General features: G+C 44.3%; 1 protein-coding gene across 1 annotated transcript; it reads left to right on the top strand.

Annotated features, from left to right (window-relative positions):
* Positions 1 to 9,588: 9,588 nt before the first annotated feature.
* Positions 9,589 to 21,931, top strand: ap1m2.L (adaptor related protein complex 1 subunit mu 2 L homeolog). The gene is given in 12 exon segments (NM_001093397.1): positions 9,589 to 9,972; positions 10,416 to 10,572; positions 11,621 to 11,688; positions 12,115 to 12,245; positions 14,426 to 14,573; positions 14,659 to 14,785; positions 15,624 to 15,766; positions 15,989 to 16,060; positions 17,709 to 17,867; positions 19,054 to 19,179; positions 21,166 to 21,241; positions 21,374 to 21,931. Coding segments are annotated over 12 exon segments (1,272 nt in total). The 5' UTR covers positions 9,589 to 9,930; the 3' UTR covers positions 21,397 to 21,931.
* The last annotated feature ends 323 nt before the right edge of the window (positions 21,932 to 22,254 follow it).

Raw genomic sequence — 22,254 nt, 5'->3', positions numbered from 1 at the left:
TTTTTTTTGTATTTTCTGTGTGCTTTTTCCCAGTCTTTGTAGCCATCTGTGTATCACACACACTACAATCGGTACAGGTAAATTAGGATTAAAGTACCAATTTGATTCAAGTGCGGTGTATGCAAAATTATTAAATCAGTGGCCTATGTAGATTAGAGTGTCCACAACCAAACTGAATTGTGAATATATGTAGGGACTTAACCTCCAGCTGCTAGCCCACCGATATTTCAATGTTGCAATTAATCAAACCATCAATATAGGAATAAAGTTAAAAGGCAATATTTATTCACCACCGTGTCGTATGTAAATTAAAAACACTACAAGCAGCTCTGCATTTAAAATGAGGGGTCCCTCTGCTCTGAATATTAGATCACTGACCGATTCAATGGCTATAAATTATAAATTAAGCCAATAAGTAGATTTTCATGTGAATCCCAGTTTTGTAGTGTACACTGACACAAATAAATGCAGAGGTTTTCCAGAGCAGTAATGCTCCTAAATCCATAGTGAAGGGTTAATGCGTCCCATGGAAGTTGGGCAAATCACCCCTAAATGAGATTACAGGGCCAGTGTAAAGGTATCAAAAACAGGTCTAGATATTATATCGGAGCTTACCCTTCTTTGTGCAGCGTCTCTCTCTTCGGTCGCAGCTCTCGCGGGATCCTCCTCACCTCGTTCAGGAGGTAACTTCAGTGCACAGATTTACCCCGTTTCACGGCGCAGATTGAAGGAATCACAAGAGACAGTATTGCTCAATTTTCTTGCGGCTTTATTTGGCGCATCTAGTGAGTTTCTAGCAGTGGGTTGGTGAGGAAAACCTACGCGTTTCGTGCCCTCTTTCCAGGCACTTCGTCAGGGTCAGTGTAAAGGTGGCCATACACGGGCCGATAAAAGCTGCCGACAGACCGAGTCGGCAGCTTATTGGCCCGTGTATAGGGCCCCCCCGACGGGCTTCCCTGATCGAGATTTGGCCGAAAGTCGGGCAGATCTCGATCGAATGGGACTAAAAATCCTGTTGGATCGCGGCCGCATCTGTTCATTGAGGCCGACCGCCCGTAAAGCCACCATTAGGATCCGATCGTTGGGCCCTAGGGCCCACGATCGGATCAGCCCGATATTGCCCACCTCAAGGTGGGCATATCGGGAGAGATCCGCTCGTTTGGCGACATCATCATACGAGCGGATCTCTCAGTGTATGGCCACCTTAAGGCTTCAGTGAGTGTTCACAGCGTTCAAGTCTGGGTATTGCTGCGTCTATTGGGTTCAATTAGCTTAAGGTAAGTTTGTAGGTTCAGTGGTGGATTTAGCGACACAGCAGTCACAAAGTTGCGGCAAAAATTTCAACCAGTCCAGCCTACATGTAAGTATTGTATCCCAGGATTAGACCGAAGCCTGACAACAAACCTGCCCCAACACAAGGTAAGGTGAATAAATATTGCTTTTTAACTTTATTCCTATATTGATGGTTTGATTAACTGCAACATTGAAATATCGGTGGGCTAGCAGTGGGAGGGTTAAGTCCCTTTCTTTGTACAAATGTTATTAGGTTTTGCACTCTTTCTAGTGCCATTTTACTGTTGCCTCCGATACACAATGGTGCCAGTAGTCCCAAGCCCCCTTGGATAGTCCATCTTCCATTTCACATTTGCGTATACGTAAAAAACAAGTAGAAGTGGCTATGCAGCCTGCTGCCCTCCAGGCCTGGGTACAAGCTGTGCCATCTGCATTGCTTGCCAGTCATGAATACAGCATTACTGAACAGAGGGAGCACTGTATTCACCAGTGTAGTTGGGTCTGTGCATTTCATTTTGCAGCACAAAACTTACACCTGTAGTTGCTCAGTTACTCACCTATGGGACAGGGTGTAAGTGCAAAAACAGGTAGGAGGGTACCCATTGTGCCATATGCTGCTGTTGTGTAAATTGCACGGCAAACTACAAAATCAAGATGTTAAAAGGTGTAAAAAAAAAAAAAAAAGCATTAATGACAACTACCTTACAGACATGTCTGGACCAGTTTCCCTTTAATACACAGAGGGGGTTGGGTTACCTGGCAGAGCAAATGGTCTCGTTGGTACTACAGTGGGCATCCAGTGCAATGCACTTTAGTCAGGGAAGAGGGGGCAGGGCTGATTGTTTTACCATTGGTTTTTTTTTTTAATGTTGTTTTCAGTTTTCTTATTGTTTATACACTAAGCTAAAGGGCTTCTCAAGTAATCGGGAAAGGGAAGGAAAAACAATCGCTTCCTGACTCCGGAGCACTGGAAATAATTTAATATTTTTCTTCTGTATCAACATCCGCCTGTAATGAGACCCCTGTGTTTGGCTCTGTATAACCTGACACCTCCCTGGGAGGCACATGTAACTGGCCTTCAAAATAAAATACCCTGTATATAAATATGATTTACTTTTTTTTATATCTTTCTATATATTTCCATAAAGGAACAGTAACACCAAAAAATAAAAGTATTTTAAATCTGTAGCAGATGCCAGATAAGCGTTGTAGTATACAATGGGATTGTATCCTGTGCTTGAATGGCTGCCCCCATGGCTACACAGCAGCTTGTTTAAATAAACTATAGTAGTACTTATCTGTTATCTACTGTGTATCCTGTGCTTGAATGGCTGCCCCCATGGCTACACAGCAGCTTGTTTATATAAACTATAGTAGTACTTATCTGTAATCTACTGTGTATCCTGTGCTTGAATGGCTGCCCCCATGGCTACACAGCAGCTTGTTTATATAAACTATAGTAGTACTTATCTGTAATCTACTGTGTATCCTGTGCTTGAATGACTGCCGAATCAAAAGGAAATTCACTGGCACACAGGTAGTACTAGCAGGGTAAACCCTTGCTATTTTATTCAATAGTTTGCAGCATGCAACGTTTCGGGGTAACCCCCTTTATCAACCCTTGATAAAGGGGGTTACCCCGAAACGTTGCATGCTGCAAACTATTGAATAAAATAGCAAGGGTTTACCCTGCTAGTACTACCTGTGTGCCAGTGAATTTCCTTTTGATTCGTCAATTCAAGGTGGGACGCCGATTCTACCATTGCTGTGCACCAGGGACTATCTTCTATCCAAGGCTAGGGTGTGCGAGTGCATTTGCTAATCTTCCACTTGAATGACTGCCCCCATTGTTACAAACGGCAAATTACCCTAGCAACCATGCATTGATTGGAATATAAATAGGAGAGGCGTAATAAAAAGTAGCAATAACAATAGATTTGTAGCCTTACAGAGCATTTGTTTATAGATGGGGTCAGTGACCCCCATTTGAAAGCTCTTTGGGAGCTGGCCACACAGAAATTCGTGTCTGTCATTCCAGAGTTTTGCACTAAGATGCAGCTTGTAGGTCAGTACTCTCCCCAGCCTGCTACTTCCTTGCCCCAGCGAGTTACCTGTTTTCACCCTGTTGCCTGGCTGGATCAGGAGCAATCTCCTTCCAAGCATTCCCACTAGTTTAGTTCCCGCCTTGGACTTGTGTTCCACGCTAAAGCTCCATGCACACGGGAACAAGAGTGGAAGTGTTACTCCTGCATCACTTCCTCCGCTTCATTCTACACGTGCTTAGACTTCCTGCACACCAGTTGTATGTACACATCTAGTGATCTCCATCCTACTCTCCACTCTCCATCCTGATCCCAGCTGCACTACCCAGGGGGCACAGACATCTGCTCCCATCCTAAATCCAGCGGGGACTGACATTTCCATTACACGGGGGGACAGTCTCTACAAGAGGAACTGGCACTTTATTTCTCATTATTACTTCTGTATTATAAGTCCAATTGTATTCATTAAATTGGTACTTAGCTGCATTGAGTTAATGATTAAGTATTGAGTAATATTGAGTATTTAACCTGCAGCATGCAGCGTCTGCGTCCGACAGTCGTGTTGCGTTGCATCAAAGATGCGACACGATCCGACAATAGAATTACTTACCTTATTTCCGTTGCATCCCAGAATTGAATCTCATAGCCTCTCACAAAACCGCAAGGTGCCTCAATTCATGGCTCACTCTCGAGATCCACTGGAACTGGTGGCAGACGCACGTTTTGTCCTTTGGACCTAGCCTACGTGTTCCCTTAGCTCTGTTACCAAAAAATTTGCGAATTTCGCGCAACGGCAAAAAATTTGCGAAATGGCGCCGGCGTCTAGTTTTTGACGCCGGCGTCCATTTTTTCGAAAAAATTTTCACGAATTTATTCACGCCTGGCGAATAAATTCACCCATCACTAATTCTGACCGCCCCTCACGATGGGCCTGATTCACCGACCTGGTGAATCTCAGCAAACCCGAACCCTGGCGTCTCCCACAGATTCCGGATCTTCTCTCTCAAGTGCCCATTTACCATCTAGAACCGAATTTCCTCAATTTGCCTGCGTGGCTCTTGAGACGTTAGTCCTTCAGCAAAAAGGATTTTTTTCAGAAGTGATCTCCACTATGCTAGCAACCTGAAAGCCAGTGTAATCATACACATACTCTCATAATATACACACATATATATATATTTATAATCAAACATAAATGATCATATAAATATACTCTTATATATATTGTCGCTTGTCTATCAATATGATTCTCCACTAGGGATATGTGATTCTCACCCACAATGAGTAAGTCTCTCTTGGATTTAAATAAATACTTACTCAAATCGAGCCTGGCCATGAAGTTCCCCCTGGGCCTGACTTGAACCATTCAGATTCACTCAGGATATTAACCAGACAGCTTTATTTGAGGTATACATTAATACAGAGTCATATAATACAGAGTATTAAATAACAGCTCATACGTCCAGAAAGCTCATAAGGACATGGAGGGAACAATTAGCAATACAACATGTTACAATTGAACCATTTCTTCTGCCATGGGGCTGATCCAGTGACAACCAATCATCATTCTTGTTTTAGTATAACTGTGTCACTATTTCCATCTTAGGGGCAGACTCACAGTCTCAGTACAAAAGCCAAATAAAGTGCATTTACTGTGTCAGCTCAGTGTCCAGAATGGTATTGGTGCTGTGGTTTCTGAAACTACTTGATATGTGTCTTTCTTGGCCTTTCACTATCAATACTTGTGACATGAGACAACAGATGGATTCCTTGTTCTGTGCAAACATTCTACATTCTAATAACAGAAGGACCTTTAACCTTGAGCTCCTTCTACAGCACGGCCATTGCAATTCTGTACTAGTGTCATGTTCTGTAATCTTTGTTCTTTCATAATAACCACTTATATGGCTTAAATCTAAATCCCTGATATCTACACCTACCACCACATCTGGAAGACATATCAGGATTGGTGTCTCCAGCAGAACATTCTGTTGGTACAGTTCTCTTTCCCCAGGTCTTGGCCTTTCTACAAACAGGAATGGACAAGTGTCTGGCCATTGGTTCCCTTAAATCACAGCTTTCAGCTCTTTCAGTTCTCTTCCAACAATGCAAAGCGACCAACCCAGACTTCCTCACTCTCCTGCAAGGTGTCACCCACCTCCATCCTCCTTATAGGGACCCCTGTCACCTTCAGATTTGAATCTAGTGCTCTCCGCACTTCATGCTCCACCTTTCAAGCCCCTGACTTCCATACCCTTGATGTGACTTACCTGTAAGGTAATATTTATACTTGCCAAGTATCTGAACTCTGGGCTTTTTCCTGCCAGCAGCCTTACCTGGTATTTCATTCTAACCAGGGATTAGGGCTTCGTACTGCCCCATCCTTTGTTGCCAAAGTGTTCAGTTCCTTCCACCTCAATCAGGACATCACAAGTCCGACCTTCTATCCTAAATCATGCAACGCCAGGGAGGTAGCACTTCATTCCTTGGACCCAGTACAGGTTCTAAGATTTTACCTCAACTGTAAATCAGGTCCTCTCCAACTCTCTTTGTTTTTCCATCAGACCCCAACAGGGAGCAGCCGCCTTGAAAGCAATCGGCATGCAGCTTTGGTATGAACCCATGGTCCCTGTATCCCATAGACTCCTTCAGGGAAAAGGAGATTTTATGATACTCACCATTAAATCCTTTTCTCTTGGGATCTCTGTGGGACACAGGACTTCCCTCCCAGAAGCAGGCCGCTTTACATTGTGATTTTATGCCTTTTTTCTTTTGTATTTAGTTCTGTTTTTGCTATTTACCTCTCATTGTTAGACAAAACTGAGTATATCAGGAAGTGGTGAGGGGTATAGCAGGAGGGAGCAGGAGTCTTCTTCCTCTTCACTAGAGTCCTGCCTCCTGCTGGTGGATGCTGTACCCCATGGTCCCTGTATTCCACAGACATCCCAAGAGAAAAGGATTTAATGTATCACAAAATAACCCTTATTGCTTTAGTAGCCACTGACTGAGTTACACAGCATTATCCACAAATATCCCAAGTTTTGCTCGATTCAGTATCATCAGCAAAAACAGAGACAGTAATAACAATGTCCACCTCCATAAAAGGTTAACCGGCCCGTGGTGGGGGCGGGGAAAAAAAGGACCATGAGACAAATAGGGGCGGGACTGTGGTGCAAAAGGGGTGGAGCCACATCACACGATGGCCAGAAGATGGAGAAAAGGTAAGTTTCCAGCAGAGGGCCGAGGGCTTTTGTTAAGGGTATTACAAATTTACTGGCAACTAGTAAATTTGTAATATCGGCCCCGGGCCTTGGCAGGTGTTTTACCGACTGGGTGGCAACCCTACCTCCAGGTCATTATAAGGGATTCTGTCATGGGGAAACAAGCATACAAAATGCATCAGTTAATAGCGCTCCTCAATCAGAATCCTGCATTGAAATCTGTTTTTAAAAAGTGCAAACAGATTTTTTTTTATATTTAGAATTTTGAAATCTAACATGGGGCTAGCCATGTCGTTAGCTTCCCTCAGTCATGTGACTTGATCATTCACTCTTTACTCCATCATTCCCCTTCCCCCTGAACAACAATGGGCAGGTAACAAAATAACAGCTCCTTGACACCTGCTTTGCTAAAATTGCTCCCCTACCCCACCTAGTGGTAGAACACTCAGTAATAAAAATCCAAGTCGACTGACCAAAGTAATGACTCCTTCAGTTACTATACAAATACCTGGTGGTGTAGTGGGGAGGCAGGGACGCCGGCCATGCTCATTGCGTTGGTGTGTCCCTCCTGGGTTTTGACGCGTTCGTCCTTTTCTTTCGCCTTCTGACAGCATTGCGCTGGTATGAAAGTCAAATATTTAAAGGCGACACAACCATTTTCTCTCATTGCGCTACGTAGGTCTATTCCTGATAGGTCCTGGGTGCGCTTTTTGTCTGTATTCCTGTTCCTTGACCCTTGCCTCTCCTTGATCACTGCTGTATTGCTGCCTGAATCCACCTTTACCTGTTTTCTGACTACACTTCTGGATCTTGACTCAGTACCTCTCTGACTGATTTTTGACCCCGGACTGTTTCACGACTATGCTTACTTTTACCCTGTTCCTCCCGTCACAAGTTCTGGTTTCCTTACCTGCCCAGAACTCTCGCCTTGGTTCTCTCACCTTATGACCTGGCGGCATCTGAATAGCGGAGGGGTAGTTGCGATCCTAGAGGGGGGCGGGCCCTGGTGCGTGACGCGCAGCTGGGCCCCGCCTCCTCCATTTGGCCGCATTTGTTAGTGGCGCACGGACTGCCGGGGGGCCCTGAGAGGGTGCGTGCCCTGGCCCGCTCGCACCCCCTGCTCCCCCGGTAGTTCCGCCACTGCGGAGGGCTACTCCCGACGTGAAAGGCGGCTGTTATAGGCAGAAGCATGAGCTGTAACCACATCTTTGCAAGACTAAGGGGCACATTTACAAAGCTCGAGTGAAGGATTCGAATTAAAAAAACTTCGAATTTCGAAGTGTTTTTTGGGCTACTTCGACCATCGAATGGGCTACTTCGACCTTCGACTACTACTTCGACTTCGAATCGAACGATTCGAACTAAAAATCGTTCGACTATTCGACCATTCGATAGTCGAAGTACTGTCTCTTTAAGAAAAACTTCGACCCCCTACTTCGGCAGCTAAAAGCTACCGAAGTCAATGATAGCCTATGGGGAAGGTCCCCATAGGCTTGCCTGAGATTTTTTGATCGAAGGATATTCCTTCGATCGTTGTATTCGTTCGTTCGATCGAACGAATAATCCTTCGATCGTTCGATCGCAGGATTTGCGCTAAATCGTTCGACTTCGATATTCGAAGTCGAACGATTGTAGTTCCTAGTCGAATATCGAGGGTTAATTAACCCTCGATATTCGACCCTTCATACATCTGCCCCTAAGACTGTGCACATGCTCAGTGTGGTCTGGGCTGCTTAGGGATCGTCATAAACAAAGCTGCTTGAGTTCTGCATGGCTGGGAAGTAAGGCGGGGGCTCCCCCTGCTGTTCATAAGTATGATTGTTTCCCTGCTCAGCAGTTAGGGACCGTCTGACAATTCCTATCCACAGCAGTAAATGAAGGGAAAATTTCACTGCATACAGTCAGGTTTCTTATAAAAACAGTACACATTTTTTAATTAAAGTATATTGGAGATACAGGTATGTTTATTTTTCATTAAAGAAAGTAAAAATGGGATTTTATTTTTTGGGCTGTACATGCCCTTTAAATTGGTTGTCCAAGTCCACTCCTTCAATGACGGACATCCTATCTCTTCTAAACCAACTTTGTTGGCAAGAAGCAATAAGGATAAAATCAGCAGAACTGCAGCAGAACTGAAATTTGTTCAATATTCTGGGATCATAGTGACACTAGCTCCAAATCACACACTTTGGACTTGCTACAATATTAAGCTAATCCATAAAGATTCAATGAACATGTCTTTGTATTCTTTATTTTTATTCGTTGTATCACATGTGTACTATTTAACAATCTTGTAATATTCGCTGAGTGTTACTTTAAGGCTGGGTAGTTTGGTTGTATGATTGGTGTTACTCATGTTGTACAATCAGGATGGCTCCACCTACTGTTTTATAACTGAATGAGCTTCACTGTCCAGCCTTTATCTTTTGTCAAAGTATTTGTCTGCTTGTTTAACTTGGAAAAACAATAAAAATCATTTAAAAGTGAACTGGTTTAATGAACTGGGGTTTCAAGGAGGAGTGGGTGTGGCTTGGGGGTGTGGCCAACAAAGTCCAATTACAAATTAAAGTGTATACAAGTATAGTAGAAAAACTGATGCTGACTAGTTATTTGTGCACGGGCTGTATTAACAAGTATAAACCTTTTTCCTTTATTTTTTGCTGTCACCCACATTCCAGCTAGTTTACAACCTCAAGCTTGCCACTGCCCCTTATATTTAGAATATATATATATATATATTTATTTTAATGTATTTATTTATTTATTTATATTTATTACTTTGATTATTTGCAGTTTTGCTTTTGTTTCCTGCACCCCACAATGTTGGTGGTAAATAAAAGAAAGGGGCAGTTGCATTTACACTTGTTTATGAATGACAGGGCAAGTTATACTGGTTGGGAAAAAAGAAGCACACTCACAGTAACTGTGTCTCCTCCTCTCCTGCCTGTAACTCTATACCCCACACTGCCCATTAAAGGCAATGTTTATGGCACAATATGGGCTTTTTACAGAGAGAGAGCGAGAGAGAGAGAGCTGCTGGGAACCTGCAGAGGGAGTGGAACTAATGGGAGCACTTTGCCTTTAAGCCAGCAGTACACCTGGAACCTGCTCTACCTGAGCTGCTGACGTAGGGGGTTGGTGAAGACAGGAAGGAGGAAGAGGAGCCGGGAGTGTTTCCATACAGAAAAGAGAATAAAACCTCTAAAAAAATAAGGACCCCCAGCTCACTGCGGTGCAACAGGAGTCCAGGGCTAGCCCACAAGGATAGGAGTATTTCAACAGAAGAAGCATTAGAACCTTTATAGTTCCAGCAGAATAATTATTAACCCATTGGCTGCGAGTGGGGGGAGAAAGGAAAAATCCCAGCAGACAGTATGTCAGCCTCCGCTGTGTTTATCTTGGATCTAAAGGGAAAGGTAAGTAGTTGTATCCCTGTTACTCCTATTAAATACACACACGAGGTAGGGAAAGGCCTGGATTATGGGTAGGGTGACTCACTGCAAGGCACACAAGCTTAGTACTACAGTACAGACATGTGATTGTACTACAACTCCCAGCATTCCACGACATTGTGCCTCACCTATATCTGAAGGCTACTTTTTATTTTGCAGTGTGATAACTGTACTTTTGCAATCAGGGTGGCCATTATTATGGTGTAGGTGGTACAACTGTAGGGCAACATCATTGCCGGGGTCCTGAAAACCAATATTTAGTACTTTTAGGTATGTCCCAAGGGGCCCCAAACCACAGATGATGGACCAGCCCAGCTATGATTTCATTACAGAATGGTTCAGTGATGTCATCAAAAGAAGATTCAGCCTGGTGATGTCAGAGAAGTGACAACTAACCCTCTTTTTAGCCCCTTATCTGCAGGAATTACAAGGGTGATATCGACACGCTGGAGATCGACCATTTTATGCCCTTGCTGGTGCAGAAGGAAGAGGAGAGCAACCTGACTCCATTGCTGACCCATGGAAAAGTGCATTTCATGTGGATCAAACACAGCAATCTCTATTGTATCCTGCTATTATGTGTTGTCTGCATTGGCTTTGATGTGATTGGCTGCATTAGGTTTCTAGGCGGCACCATGAGCAGTGGTGTAACTAAATAGAAAAAGTAAGACCTGTGACTGTTGGGGGGCCCAGGAGGTATAGGGGTTCCAGCGGAGCACTGACTGATGATGGGTCATTTCAATATATGTTCATAGAAATTCTCCCAAAGTTTAGTGGTCCGTACAATGATTTAGCCATGCCTCCCAACTGTCCCGTTTTTAGAGGGACAGTCCCTCTTTTGACAGCTCAACCCACAGTCCTTCTTTTGTACAGGAAAGTCCCATTTTTCTCTGTACTGAACAGCCAGAAAATGAAACAAAGTTTCTAACTTAATTGGCTTTAGGCAGAGTGCCCAGAACAGCCACACAGATAAAAAAAAAAATGTTGTCCCTCTTTTAATTTCCAAAATGTTTGGAGATATGATTCAGCTGGGAGGCCCAATAACTTCTAGTTGCACCAAGGACCATGAGTGGACCTTAGTCTCACATGTGCAGTGTTCCATACTGGGTTTAGCCCAAGTTAGTTGTTCCTAAACATAGTAACATGGCAACATGGACAACCAGCAGCAACCAATCAGATGCAGATAATTAAATTGCAACTATTGACTGTTTGCTATTGGTTAATGGACCTTGACATAACTTGGTGGCTATTGATAGAAACTTGTGAGGAACTTTAGTAGTATCATCACTGCAAAATTGCCGTTTCATGGGATGACATCCAGTTGATTGATCTGACCAATGATCAAAGAAAAATTCTACTATTTCTCAATCTGCCCCATCCCAAATGCCTAACTCTTTTCACCATCTCCTATCCCTGGTAGCTGCTTCCATGTGATTCGGCTCACACTTCCTCCACAGCTGAATACTAACATTAGACTGAGCTCAACCAATCACAATTGATGCCCCTGTCACAATACAGGGCCAACCGGCCAAGGGGGGTTTGATCCATCCTCTTAGTAATGGCCTTGTATTTCTTTAAGTTTGTTTCCAACCTTAACTATTCGCTGTATCAGTGGTTGCACTAACCAATAAGAATGCCAATGCCTCCCTTGTATATTCCTTCCTGTATAAGCTGGTAGAGGTAAGTAACAATGGGGTGGGTGGTCTGGGGCATCAGCACTAAGTGTAAGTTACAATCAAGGTGGCAGTAGGGTCTCTTTATCTATTCTCCCTACTTAGACTAATGGAACATTTCAAAGGTCAGAGTTGATGTAGGACAACTACTATCTTGCCCCGTGTGTGCTGCATACAGTCCTCATTTTAATAAAGGAGAGCTGTGATTGGCTGAAGAGAGGCCTTATTGCATGGGTGTAACTATAAAGCAAATAGACCACCCAGGCTCTGAGTGAATAGGGTGCTGACTGATAAGTAGTTCTAATACATACAGTGTATGAGAAAAGTCTTTTAACCACAGTTCGGGTGGGGAGGCTAAAATAATTGTGCTAAGCCCAGTAACTTCTAGTAATGCTTAGAATTAGGGAAAACATTTAATTTCTTCCTGCTGCAGGTGTTCACAGAATACTTTAAAGAGGTGGAGGAAGAGAGTATCCGGGATAACTTTGTCATTGTGTATGAGCTGCTGGATGAGATCATGGACTTTGGGTTTCCACAGACGACAGACAGCAAGATTCTACAGGAGTAAGTAGCAATGTCATCAAAGCTTTTATTTTAGGGGAGTGGGTGTAGATAGTTGGGCCCTGTTTTACTATCCTGCCCTACTGTGGGTATAAATAGGGGTGTGTGTCCAGATTATTGCTCATAGTAGTAACCTGTGGTCAGGGGCGATCCTGGCCCCTCCGCCGCCTGAGGCAGAGAGGGCCAGGACGCTAGCGCAGACAGCCTAACTGCGCTCTCTGTGCTAGAAGAGCTGAATTTCCAGTTTGAAAACCGGAAATTCGGCTCTTAAAGTACCAGGAGCAGCATTTTTGCCGCCCCTGGTACATATTGGGGCGCTGCCGCCTGAGGCGACAGCCTCAACTCGCCTCATTGGCGAAGTACCCCTGCCTGTGGTGCACCAACTGAAGGAGACATAGGCCATCTTGCTTTGCTTTCACTACCTTGCCCTCCTGTGGTTGTAAATAGCGGTGACTGTCCAGATTATTACTCAGACCTGCCAACTTTTTTCTCCCTCTTTTTATTTCCAAAATGTTGGGAGTGTAGGGATGTGAAAATCTTAGACACCCTTACACTTTACAGACAGGCACATCCCTAGTAATATGGACACCTCAGTGGGTCTTTATGGGGACCTTGTGCTTATGTAACCCCTGCAGTTCACACAGTGTACACCAGATGGCACTGTGCCAGAGTATAAAAGGTTTAGGAACCATGTGCTCTGGGTCCATTGCTTTAGCCCAACCAAGCAGGCTGGAAGGGAATGGGTGGTGCTGACCCTAGGCGCCTTGGCCCTAGTAATTAGACAGCTATACTTGTTTTATAGATCGCTCTAGGAGTGATAGAGAGGTTATGTAGTTGAGCAGCTCAAAGCTCCGCCGAGGAGATTAGAGGGATTAAAGCTGGCCACAGACGCAAAGATCCGATCGTATGAATCGTTGTACGATCGGACTTTCCCATCTCCCGACCTGCCACTAACCATTCAGATCAAATAAAGTAGAAAAGAACAGATCAGCCGATGTTCTGCCCCTGACAGCAATAGAAGGAAAGTTATGTCCGACAAAGCTGGTGACAATCTCCCACTGATATTGTACGATCAGCAATACACGCAGAGATATTATCAGCAGCGACAGAAATTTTCTAACCTGTCCGATCGACCAAACGACCGATCTCCGCCACACGAAAAATGTCGGGACTCTCCACACACGGTCCGAAAATCGTGCGAATCCTCGATTCGTACGATCAGATCTTTGCGTCTATGGCCAGCTTAAGATCCAGGGTATTACTGACCCAGAGTAAGGAACCAAGTGTTGAGATAGGGATGTCAGGAGTTCCCCTAGTCTGCCACTGGAAGATATCCTGAAAACTGGGCAATACCCATCACATGCTGTCAACTTACTCTCTGCTGTATATTCCCTAGTCTGTGGGGATTCAGCCTATACGTGCTGTGAGTATATGCTTCCTTTATGCTGCTGTGTATGTTCTATACTCCATTGTGGATCAATGTGCTAAATGATCTCTGTGCTACTGTTCAATAAATACTGTTCTTTGTTCAACTGTTAAAGAACTACTGGCGCCCATCATTGTGCTATCGCACCAGGTTACAGTTACACTACACCCTGCCTCCACCGCATTGCGAGGGCTTACCCCTGAGAAAGAGAGCTCATCGGTGGTCTCAGCCCACCAAGGAAAGTAGCTTAAACTGCCCTAGCACAAGTCAGTATACTCTAGCGCTACAGGAGGTATGTTATTGCTCATAGTAGTAACTTGTGGTGCACCGGTTGGAGGAGAAGTGGCCCACCTTGCTCTGTTTTCACTATCTTGTCCTACAGTGGGTGTTAATAGGGATGACTGTCCCAATTATTGCTCATAGTAGTAACCTGTGGTGCACCAGTTGAAGGAAATGTAGGCCATCTTGCTTTGCTATAATTATCTTGCCCTATTATGGGTGAAGAAAGGGGTGACTGCCCAGATTATTGCTCATAGTAGGGCCCGGTGGTGCACCAGTTGGAGGCCATCTTGCTCTGCTTTCACTACGTTGCCCTACTGTTCCATCATGGCCTACTAACACATAGGGAGAAACCAATCAGCAGGTAGCATTGACTGGTCATCTCAATGACATGTAAATCTCTGTTGCCCACCCTTCCTTATTGCTACCAATTTATAGTTGGTCAGGCATGACCCCCGTCTTTTTCTGTTATTTATAGGTATATCACACAGCAAGGAAACAAACTGGATACGGGCAAATCTCGTGTCCCCACCACTGTGACCAATGCTGTGTCCTGGAGGTCCGAAGGGATCAAATATAAAAAGAATGAAGTCTTCATAGATGTGATTGAGTCTGTCAATATTCTAGTAAGTCCATGACCATGGTCCCTGTATTGTAATTTGCTGAGCTCTGGCTCAACCCACACTCACTATGTCCTTCTTTGTGTTCCAGGTGAACAGCAACGGCAGTGTTCTACGGAGTGAGATTGTGGGCAGTGTGAAGTTGAGGGTCTTTCTCTCAGGGATGCCGGAGTTACGGCTGGGGCTTAATGACAGAGTCCTCTTTGAATTAACTGGACGTGAGTTGTGGGGGGATAAGATAACTCTACTGGTGGATTCTACCAGGCTCGTTCCCCTTACCAGCAACAGTCGTTCTGCCTGCCAACTCTACCTAGCTACTAGGGGGGCACCTTTGGAGGCTGCCGGGGTCATGAACCGGTAGAGAAGCCCAAACATTAAGGGGCCCATTTACTTAGCTCGAATGAAGGAATAGAGGAAAAAAACTTTGAATTTTGAATGTTTTTTTTGGCTACTTCGACCATCGATTGGGCTACTTCGACCTTCGACTTCGAATCAAACGATTCGAACTAAAAATCATTCGACTATTCGACCATTCGATAGTCAAAGTACTGTCTCTTTAAGAAAAAACTTTGACCCCCTAGTTCGCCACCTAAAAGCTACCAAAGTCAATTTTAGCCAATGGGGAAGGTCCCCATAGGCTTTGGTAGCTTTTTTTCGAACGAACGAATAGCGCTAAATCCTTCGACTTCGATATTCGAAGTCGAAGGATTTAACTTCGACAGTCGAATATCGAGGGTTAATTAACCCTCGATATCCGACCTTAAGTAAATTTGCCCCTAGGTGTAGTATTTCCAGTAAAATTCAGCGTTGAGCTTTATTAGTTCTTCTCAACATTAACGGTGAAACATTTATCAGTTATCTAAGCACTATAAATTGCATACTTTATATTACAGTTCTTTCTTCAGGCAGAGTTTGATGACAATTTGAAGCAAAAGTCCTGATTTTTATTGCAGTGAGTTCACTAGCCGCTCTGCTGTGTTCAGCCATCTTGTAGCTGTTGTGTAAACAAAGACCCGCCCACCCAGTGACATGGATTTGTCGTTTCTTCAAAAACAGGTAACAAGAATAAAACAGTGGAGCTTGAAGATGTGAAGTTTCACCAGTGCGTCCGCTTGTCCCGGTTTGAGAACGACCGCACCATTTCTTTTATCCCTCCGGATGGCGATTTTGAGCTCATGTCTTACAGGCTGAACACACAGGTACTGAATTCTTCCACGTGAACCGCACACTGGGCGCATTACGGAATTCTGTATAAACAAGTACAATTCTATGAACAATCCCAGCATCTTCCACAATCCATTTAATATTCCAAGAGAAGTAGTTCAACACCAGCAAGAGATCATTACCCTTGTGTGTGATTTGTGCAGCAGAGCCAATCGTTATAACATTTCTTGACAAAATATATTTTATTTGTATTTTAGGTTAAACCATTAATCTGGATAGAATCAGTGATTGAGAAATTCAGTCATAGCCGGCTGGAGATTATGGTGAAGGTAAGAATAAATAGGAGGCAGCAACAATATATGGAGGTGCCCCTCCCACTGCAGGGTGACCCAGACAGGAGGGAACTATGGGACATGAGTCTGTCCCTCCCACTGCAGGGTGATACAGTGACACAGACAGGAGGGACTATGGGACATGAGTCTGTCCCTCCCACTGCAGGGTGATACGGTGACACAGACAGGAGGGAACTATGGGACATGAGTCTGTCCCTCCCACTGCAGGGTGATACAGTGACACAGACAGGAGGGAACTATGGGACATGAGTCTGTCCCTCCCACTGCAGGGTGATACAGTGACACAGACAGGAGGGAACTATGGGACATGAGTCTGTCCCTCCCACTGCAGGGTGATACAGTGACACAGACAGGAGGGAACTATGGGACATGAGTCTGTCCCTCCCACTGCAGGGTGATACAGTGACACAGACAGGAGGGAACTATGGGACATGAGTCTGTCCCTCCCACTGCAGGGTGATACAGTGACACAGACAGGAGGGAACTATGGGACATGAGTCTGTCCCTCCCACTGCAGGGTGATACAGTGACACAGACAGGAGGGAACTATGGGACATGAGTCTGTCCCTCCCACTGCAGGGTGATACAGTGACACAGACAGGAGGAACTATGGGACATGAGTCTGTCCCTCCCACTGCAGGGTGATACAGTGACACAGACAGGAGGGAACTATGGGACACGAGTCTGTCCCTCCCACTGCAGGGTGATACAGTGACACAGACAGGAGGGAACTATGGGACATGAGTCTGTCCCTCCCACTGCAGGGTGATACAGTGACACAGACAGGAGGGAACTATGGGACATGAGTCTGTCCCTCCCACTGCAGGGTGATACAGTGACACAGACAGGAGGGAACTATGGGACATGAGTCTGTCCCTCCCACTGCAGGGTGATACAGTGACACAGACAGGAGGGAACTATGGGACATGAGTCTGTCCCTCCCACTGCAGGGTGATACAGTGACACAGACAGGAGGGAACTATGGGACATGGAGTCTGTCCCTCCCACTGCAGGGTGATACAGTGACACAGACAGGAGGGAACTATGGGACATGAGTCTGTCCCTCCCACTGCAGGGTGATACAGTGACACAGACAGGAGGGAACTATGGGACATGAGTCTGTCCCTCCCACTGCAGGGTGATACAGTGACACAGACAGGAGGGAACTATGGGACATGAGTCTGTCCCTCCCACTGCAGGGTGATACAGTGACACAGACAGGAGGGAACTATGGGACATGAGTCTGTCCCTCCCACTGCAGGGTGATACAGTGACACAGACAGGAGGGAACTATGGGACATGAGTCTGTCCCTCCCACTGCAGGGTGATACAGTGACACAGACAGGAGGGAACTATGGGACATGAGTCTGTCCCTCCCACTGCAGGGTGATACAGTGACACAGACAGGAGGGAACTATGGGACATGAGTCTGTCCCTCCCACTGCAGGGTGATACAGTGACACAGACAGGAGGGAACTATGAGACATAAGTCTGTCCCTCCCACTGCAGGGTGATACAGTGACACAGACAGGAGGGAACTATGGGACATGAGTCTGTCCCTCCCACTGCAGGGTGACATGGACAGAAACTGATAACGCTAATTAAAATCTCTTACACTTTTCAGGCCAAGGGCCAATTTAAGAAACAGTCGGTGGCAAATAATGTGGAAATTTATGTGCCAGTCCCAAGTGACGCGGATTCTCCCAAGTTTAAAACCAGCGTGGGGAGTGCAAAATACGTCCCTGAAAAAAATGTGGTGGTCTGGACGATCAAATCATTTCCGGTGAGCTTTACAAGATAAATAACAATAGTGAAACAGGTTTTTTGAATGGGATAATATTGGACCCTTGCTGATTATACGTGGAATTTCACTTTCCGGAAAGAGGAGGTATCGATTACCCAATTGACCTTTAATTTATTAAAGAAAAATAGTAAAAAAAACCCTCTTTCCACCACCAATTCTCTATTTTACCCACTGACAAAGTGCTTGGTGCAGTTATCAAAAGTTTAAATAACTTCGCATAACATCTCAAATATAATTCATTTGTTAGTTAATGAGGAATAAGTAAAATAAATGAATTGACTGATCAAAGTGCTTGTGCTTAATTATTGAGGTAGAGAAATGTGTATTAATTACTTGCCTACGTAGGACCAAATGCTCTTAATCCTTAGGTTGTCCACATTTAAAAATAATTTGTTTAAAAATAAAGTCGAGTGCTAATTGCAATCTCCGATTGCCAGTGAGAAAATTAATCCGAATTGGTTGTTAAAAAAAGCTTAAGATATTAGGGGGCAGATTCATTAAGGGTCGAATTTCGAAGTTAAAAATACTTCGAAATTCGACCCTCGAATTGAAATCCTTCGACTTCGAATATCGAAGTCGAAGGATTTAGCGCTAATCCTGCGATCGATCGATCGAAGGATTCGAAGGATTTTAATCCAACGATCGAAGGAAAATCCTTCGATCAAAAAATCACAGGCAAGCCTATGGGGACCTTCCCCATAGGCTAACATTGACTTCGGTAGGTTTTACCTGCCGAAGTAGAGGGTCGAAGTTTTTTTTAAAGGGGAAGTACTTCGACTATCGAATGGTCGAATAGTCGAACGATTTTTCGTTCGATTCGTTCGATTTCGTTCGAATTCGAACGAATTTAACCAATTCGATGGTCGAAGTACCAAAAAAATACTTCGAAATTCGAATTTTTTTCATTCGAATCCTTCACTCGAGCTTCATGAATCGGCCCCTAGGTGTTGAGAGAATGAATTCATTCAATATTTAAAAAGGAGAAAAATAATAAAAAACAGAATTTAAGAAATTGAAGTAATGGTCAATCAAAATTTCAGCAAACTTCTTGTCTTAATGCTGGTTTTTGGTATTTTTCCCCTTTTTAAATATTGAATGAACATTATTCATAAGCACAATAACAAAGCCCCAACATTGAATTCCGTTATCCTTTGTGTGTGTGTAGGGGGGTAAGGAGTATCTTATGCGTGCGCACTTCGGCCTGCCCAGTGTGGAGAGAGAAGAATTAGAAGGAAAACCCCCAATAAATGTCAAGTTTGAAATCCCCTACTTCACAGTTTCAGGAATCCAGGTGAGTGGGACCTTATGTTCAGATTTTTATTGGGGAGGATAAGGCACCTGCAACTGACACCAATGACTTACCGACCCGACTACTGTATTTATCCTGCTGTTCTGGGGCATTACCTATGGAAATGAAACTCCATATATTCTGTCATGTTCTGGGGTATTATACATGGAATTGGCACCGTATTTATGCCGCTGTGTGTCTTGGGGTATTATACATGGAAATGGCACTTTATTTATCCCTCAGTGTGTTCTGGGGTATTATACATGGAATTGGCAACGTATTTATGCTGCTGCGTTTTTTGGGGTATTATATATGGAACTGGCACTGTTGTTATCGCTCCGTGTGTTCTGGGGTATTATACAAGGAATTGCGACCGTATTTACGCCGCTGTGTGTTTTGGGGACATTATACATGGAATTGGCACTGTATTTATCCTGCCGTGTGTTCTGGGGTATTATACATGGAATTGGCAATGTATTTATGCTGCTGCCTTTTTTGGGGTATTATACATGGAACTGGCACTGTATTTATCCCACAGTGTGTTTTGGGTAATTCTACATGGAACTGGCACTATTGTTATCCCTCCGTGTGTTCTGGGGTATTATACATGGACTTGGCACTGTATTTATCCTGCCATGTGTTCTGGGGTATTATACATGGAATTGGCAACGTATTTATGCTGCTGCGTTTTTTGGGGTATTATATATGGAACTGGCACTGTTGTTATCCCTCCGTGTGTTCTGGGGTATTATACAAGGAATTGCGACCGTATTTACGCCGCTGTGTGTTTTGGGGACATTATACATGGAATTGGCACTGTATTTATCCTGCCGTGTGTTCTGGGGTATTATACATGGAATTGGCACTGTATTTATCCTGCCGTGTGTTCTGGGGTGTTATACATGGAATTGGCAATGTATTTATGCTGCTGCCTTTTTTGGGGTATTATACATGGAACTGGCACTGTATTTATCCCACAGTGTGTTTTGGGTAATTCTACATGGAACTGGCACTATTGTTATCCCTCCGTGTGTTCTGGGGTATTATACATGGACTTGGCACTGTATTTACGCCGCTGTGTGTTTTGGGGTATTATACACGGAACTGGCACTATACTGATGTGTTCTGGGGTATTATAAATTGAATTGACCCAGGGATCCCATGAAAGAATCTCTATAGGAAAATGTCTTAATTAGCCTGGTTGGTACCCACTGTCAGTTACCTACAGAATGCCAGGGCCGGAAATAGAGGTAGGCAGACGAGGGATCTGCCTGGGGCAAATGGAGGAAGGCACAATAGGAGGTGGACTGACTGGCAGGGAAGGAGAGTGTAGAGAGCAGCCCAGAGGGGGTGAGCAGCATGGGGCAGACAAAGCAGAAGGAGTAAGTGGGGTAGACGGTGAGCGAGCAGGGTGCTGGGGCAACTAATACATCTGGTGGGGTTTTGGGCAAATAAACCCTGATTCCTTAAATCATGCAGACAATACATGGGTACCCAACCTGCCTACTTGGATAAAGAGTAGGTTGTAATCTGGAGGGAATTTGCCCTCAACCCCCTCCCAATGAAACCGTTTCCTTTTTTGGTAATTTGGTTGATCAGGTTGATCACAGCTTTGGGTTTGCATTAAAGTTGCCCCCCTGCAGGTAGGTTTGAGTACTGCATCTGAGTAAAGACTGGTTGGGCAGACCCTGAATACCTCTCCAATTGGACGTACACAGGAATTGATCCCTGGGATACGCTCTGTGTATGGGAACTTTTATATGTGCCACAATGATGGTCAATCATTAAAAAGGCAAAGGGATGAAGTTCAATACCAGCAGAATAGAAAACAATAAGAGCAACGTATTAATAAGGTGAAGAGGTGTCGCTTAAAGGGACACTGCCATCCCTTCATCAAATAATGTTTATTAAAACTGAGAACTGAGATGAGCATTTGAATGTATAAAAACAAGAACCCGACTTTTATCATGTGGTTCTTTTTTCTGAAAGGTTCGATACATGAAGATCATCGAGAAAAGTGGATACCAAGCCCTTCCGTGGGTCAGATATATCACTCAGAGCGGAGGTAAGCGGAGAAAGCTCAATGTTCACCCTTAAAGGGCAACTAAAAGTGAATTGCTGGTCGGTGCCAATCTATTGGGTAAAATGAAGCCGGCGCCTGTGAAACCAACTACCTCTCATGTCTTTTCCTTTCCAGATTATCAGCTGAGAACCAACTGAATGAACCACCTGCTGACAATGGAATTTTGCCTAGTGGGACGACATCTTGTTTTCTTACTCTTGTATCCCAAATCCTGAGAATCGCTTTCAAGTGTGGTCTTTTTTTTGGTTTGTTTTTCATTTTTCCTTGGAAGCTTTTTTTTTTTCTTTTTTTTTTTTGCCCCCACATCCTTCGTCTTGTATTGGGAGCTTGATGATTTGCACTTGCATTGAAAGGCTTGGGCTGGATTCCCATAGGCGCAAGCTGAAGGGACCCTCACTATATTTCTCATAGAAATAGGTAGTTTCTTACCCAGCAATAAGATAAAGCAGCATGTTAAGCAATGAGTGTGTTTGTTCTGCGCCACCCAGAAACGAGAGAAAGGGGGGTTCAGTATTCCTCTTTGACTCCACCCCCTAATCAGCTACAAATCTCATCTCTCCCATCCTATGTCTGCAATCAATAGTTCAGAAAACGTCACGTGATACTTTCCCCTTTAGATGGATTTGTATTAAAACAGCAATTTAAATAAATGAAATATTCTTATTAAAATAATAATGAGACTGATTCAATCTACATTTAATAGGAGGGGAAACAGCCCTTTAATGGGGAGCGTGATACAGACACTGGTCCTGGTTTACCCCTGGGGTGGTCAGTTCTGCTGGTCCAGGGGAGAGGGATTTCTCTTCTCAGCACATGACTGATATCACAATTAAAGGAGAACTAAAGCCTAACTAAAGAAGTAAAATGTTGTACATTATGTTTTTGGCTTCTGTACCAGCCCAAGGCAACCACAGCCCTTTAGCAGTAAAGATATGTGTCTCCAAAGATGCCCCAGTAGCTCCCCATCTTCTGCTGATTCACTGCACATGCTCTGT

The sequence above is a fragment of the Xenopus laevis genome, chromosome 3L (assembly GCF_017654675.1).
Source record: "Xenopus laevis strain J_2021 chromosome 3L, Xenopus_laevis_v10.1, whole genome shotgun sequence".
Classification (NCBI taxonomy): Eukaryota; Metazoa; Chordata; class Amphibia; order Anura; family Pipidae; genus Xenopus; species Xenopus laevis.
The sequence above is the reverse complement of the archived record's forward strand: the minus strand, read 5'-3'. Positions and strand labels throughout refer to the sequence as shown.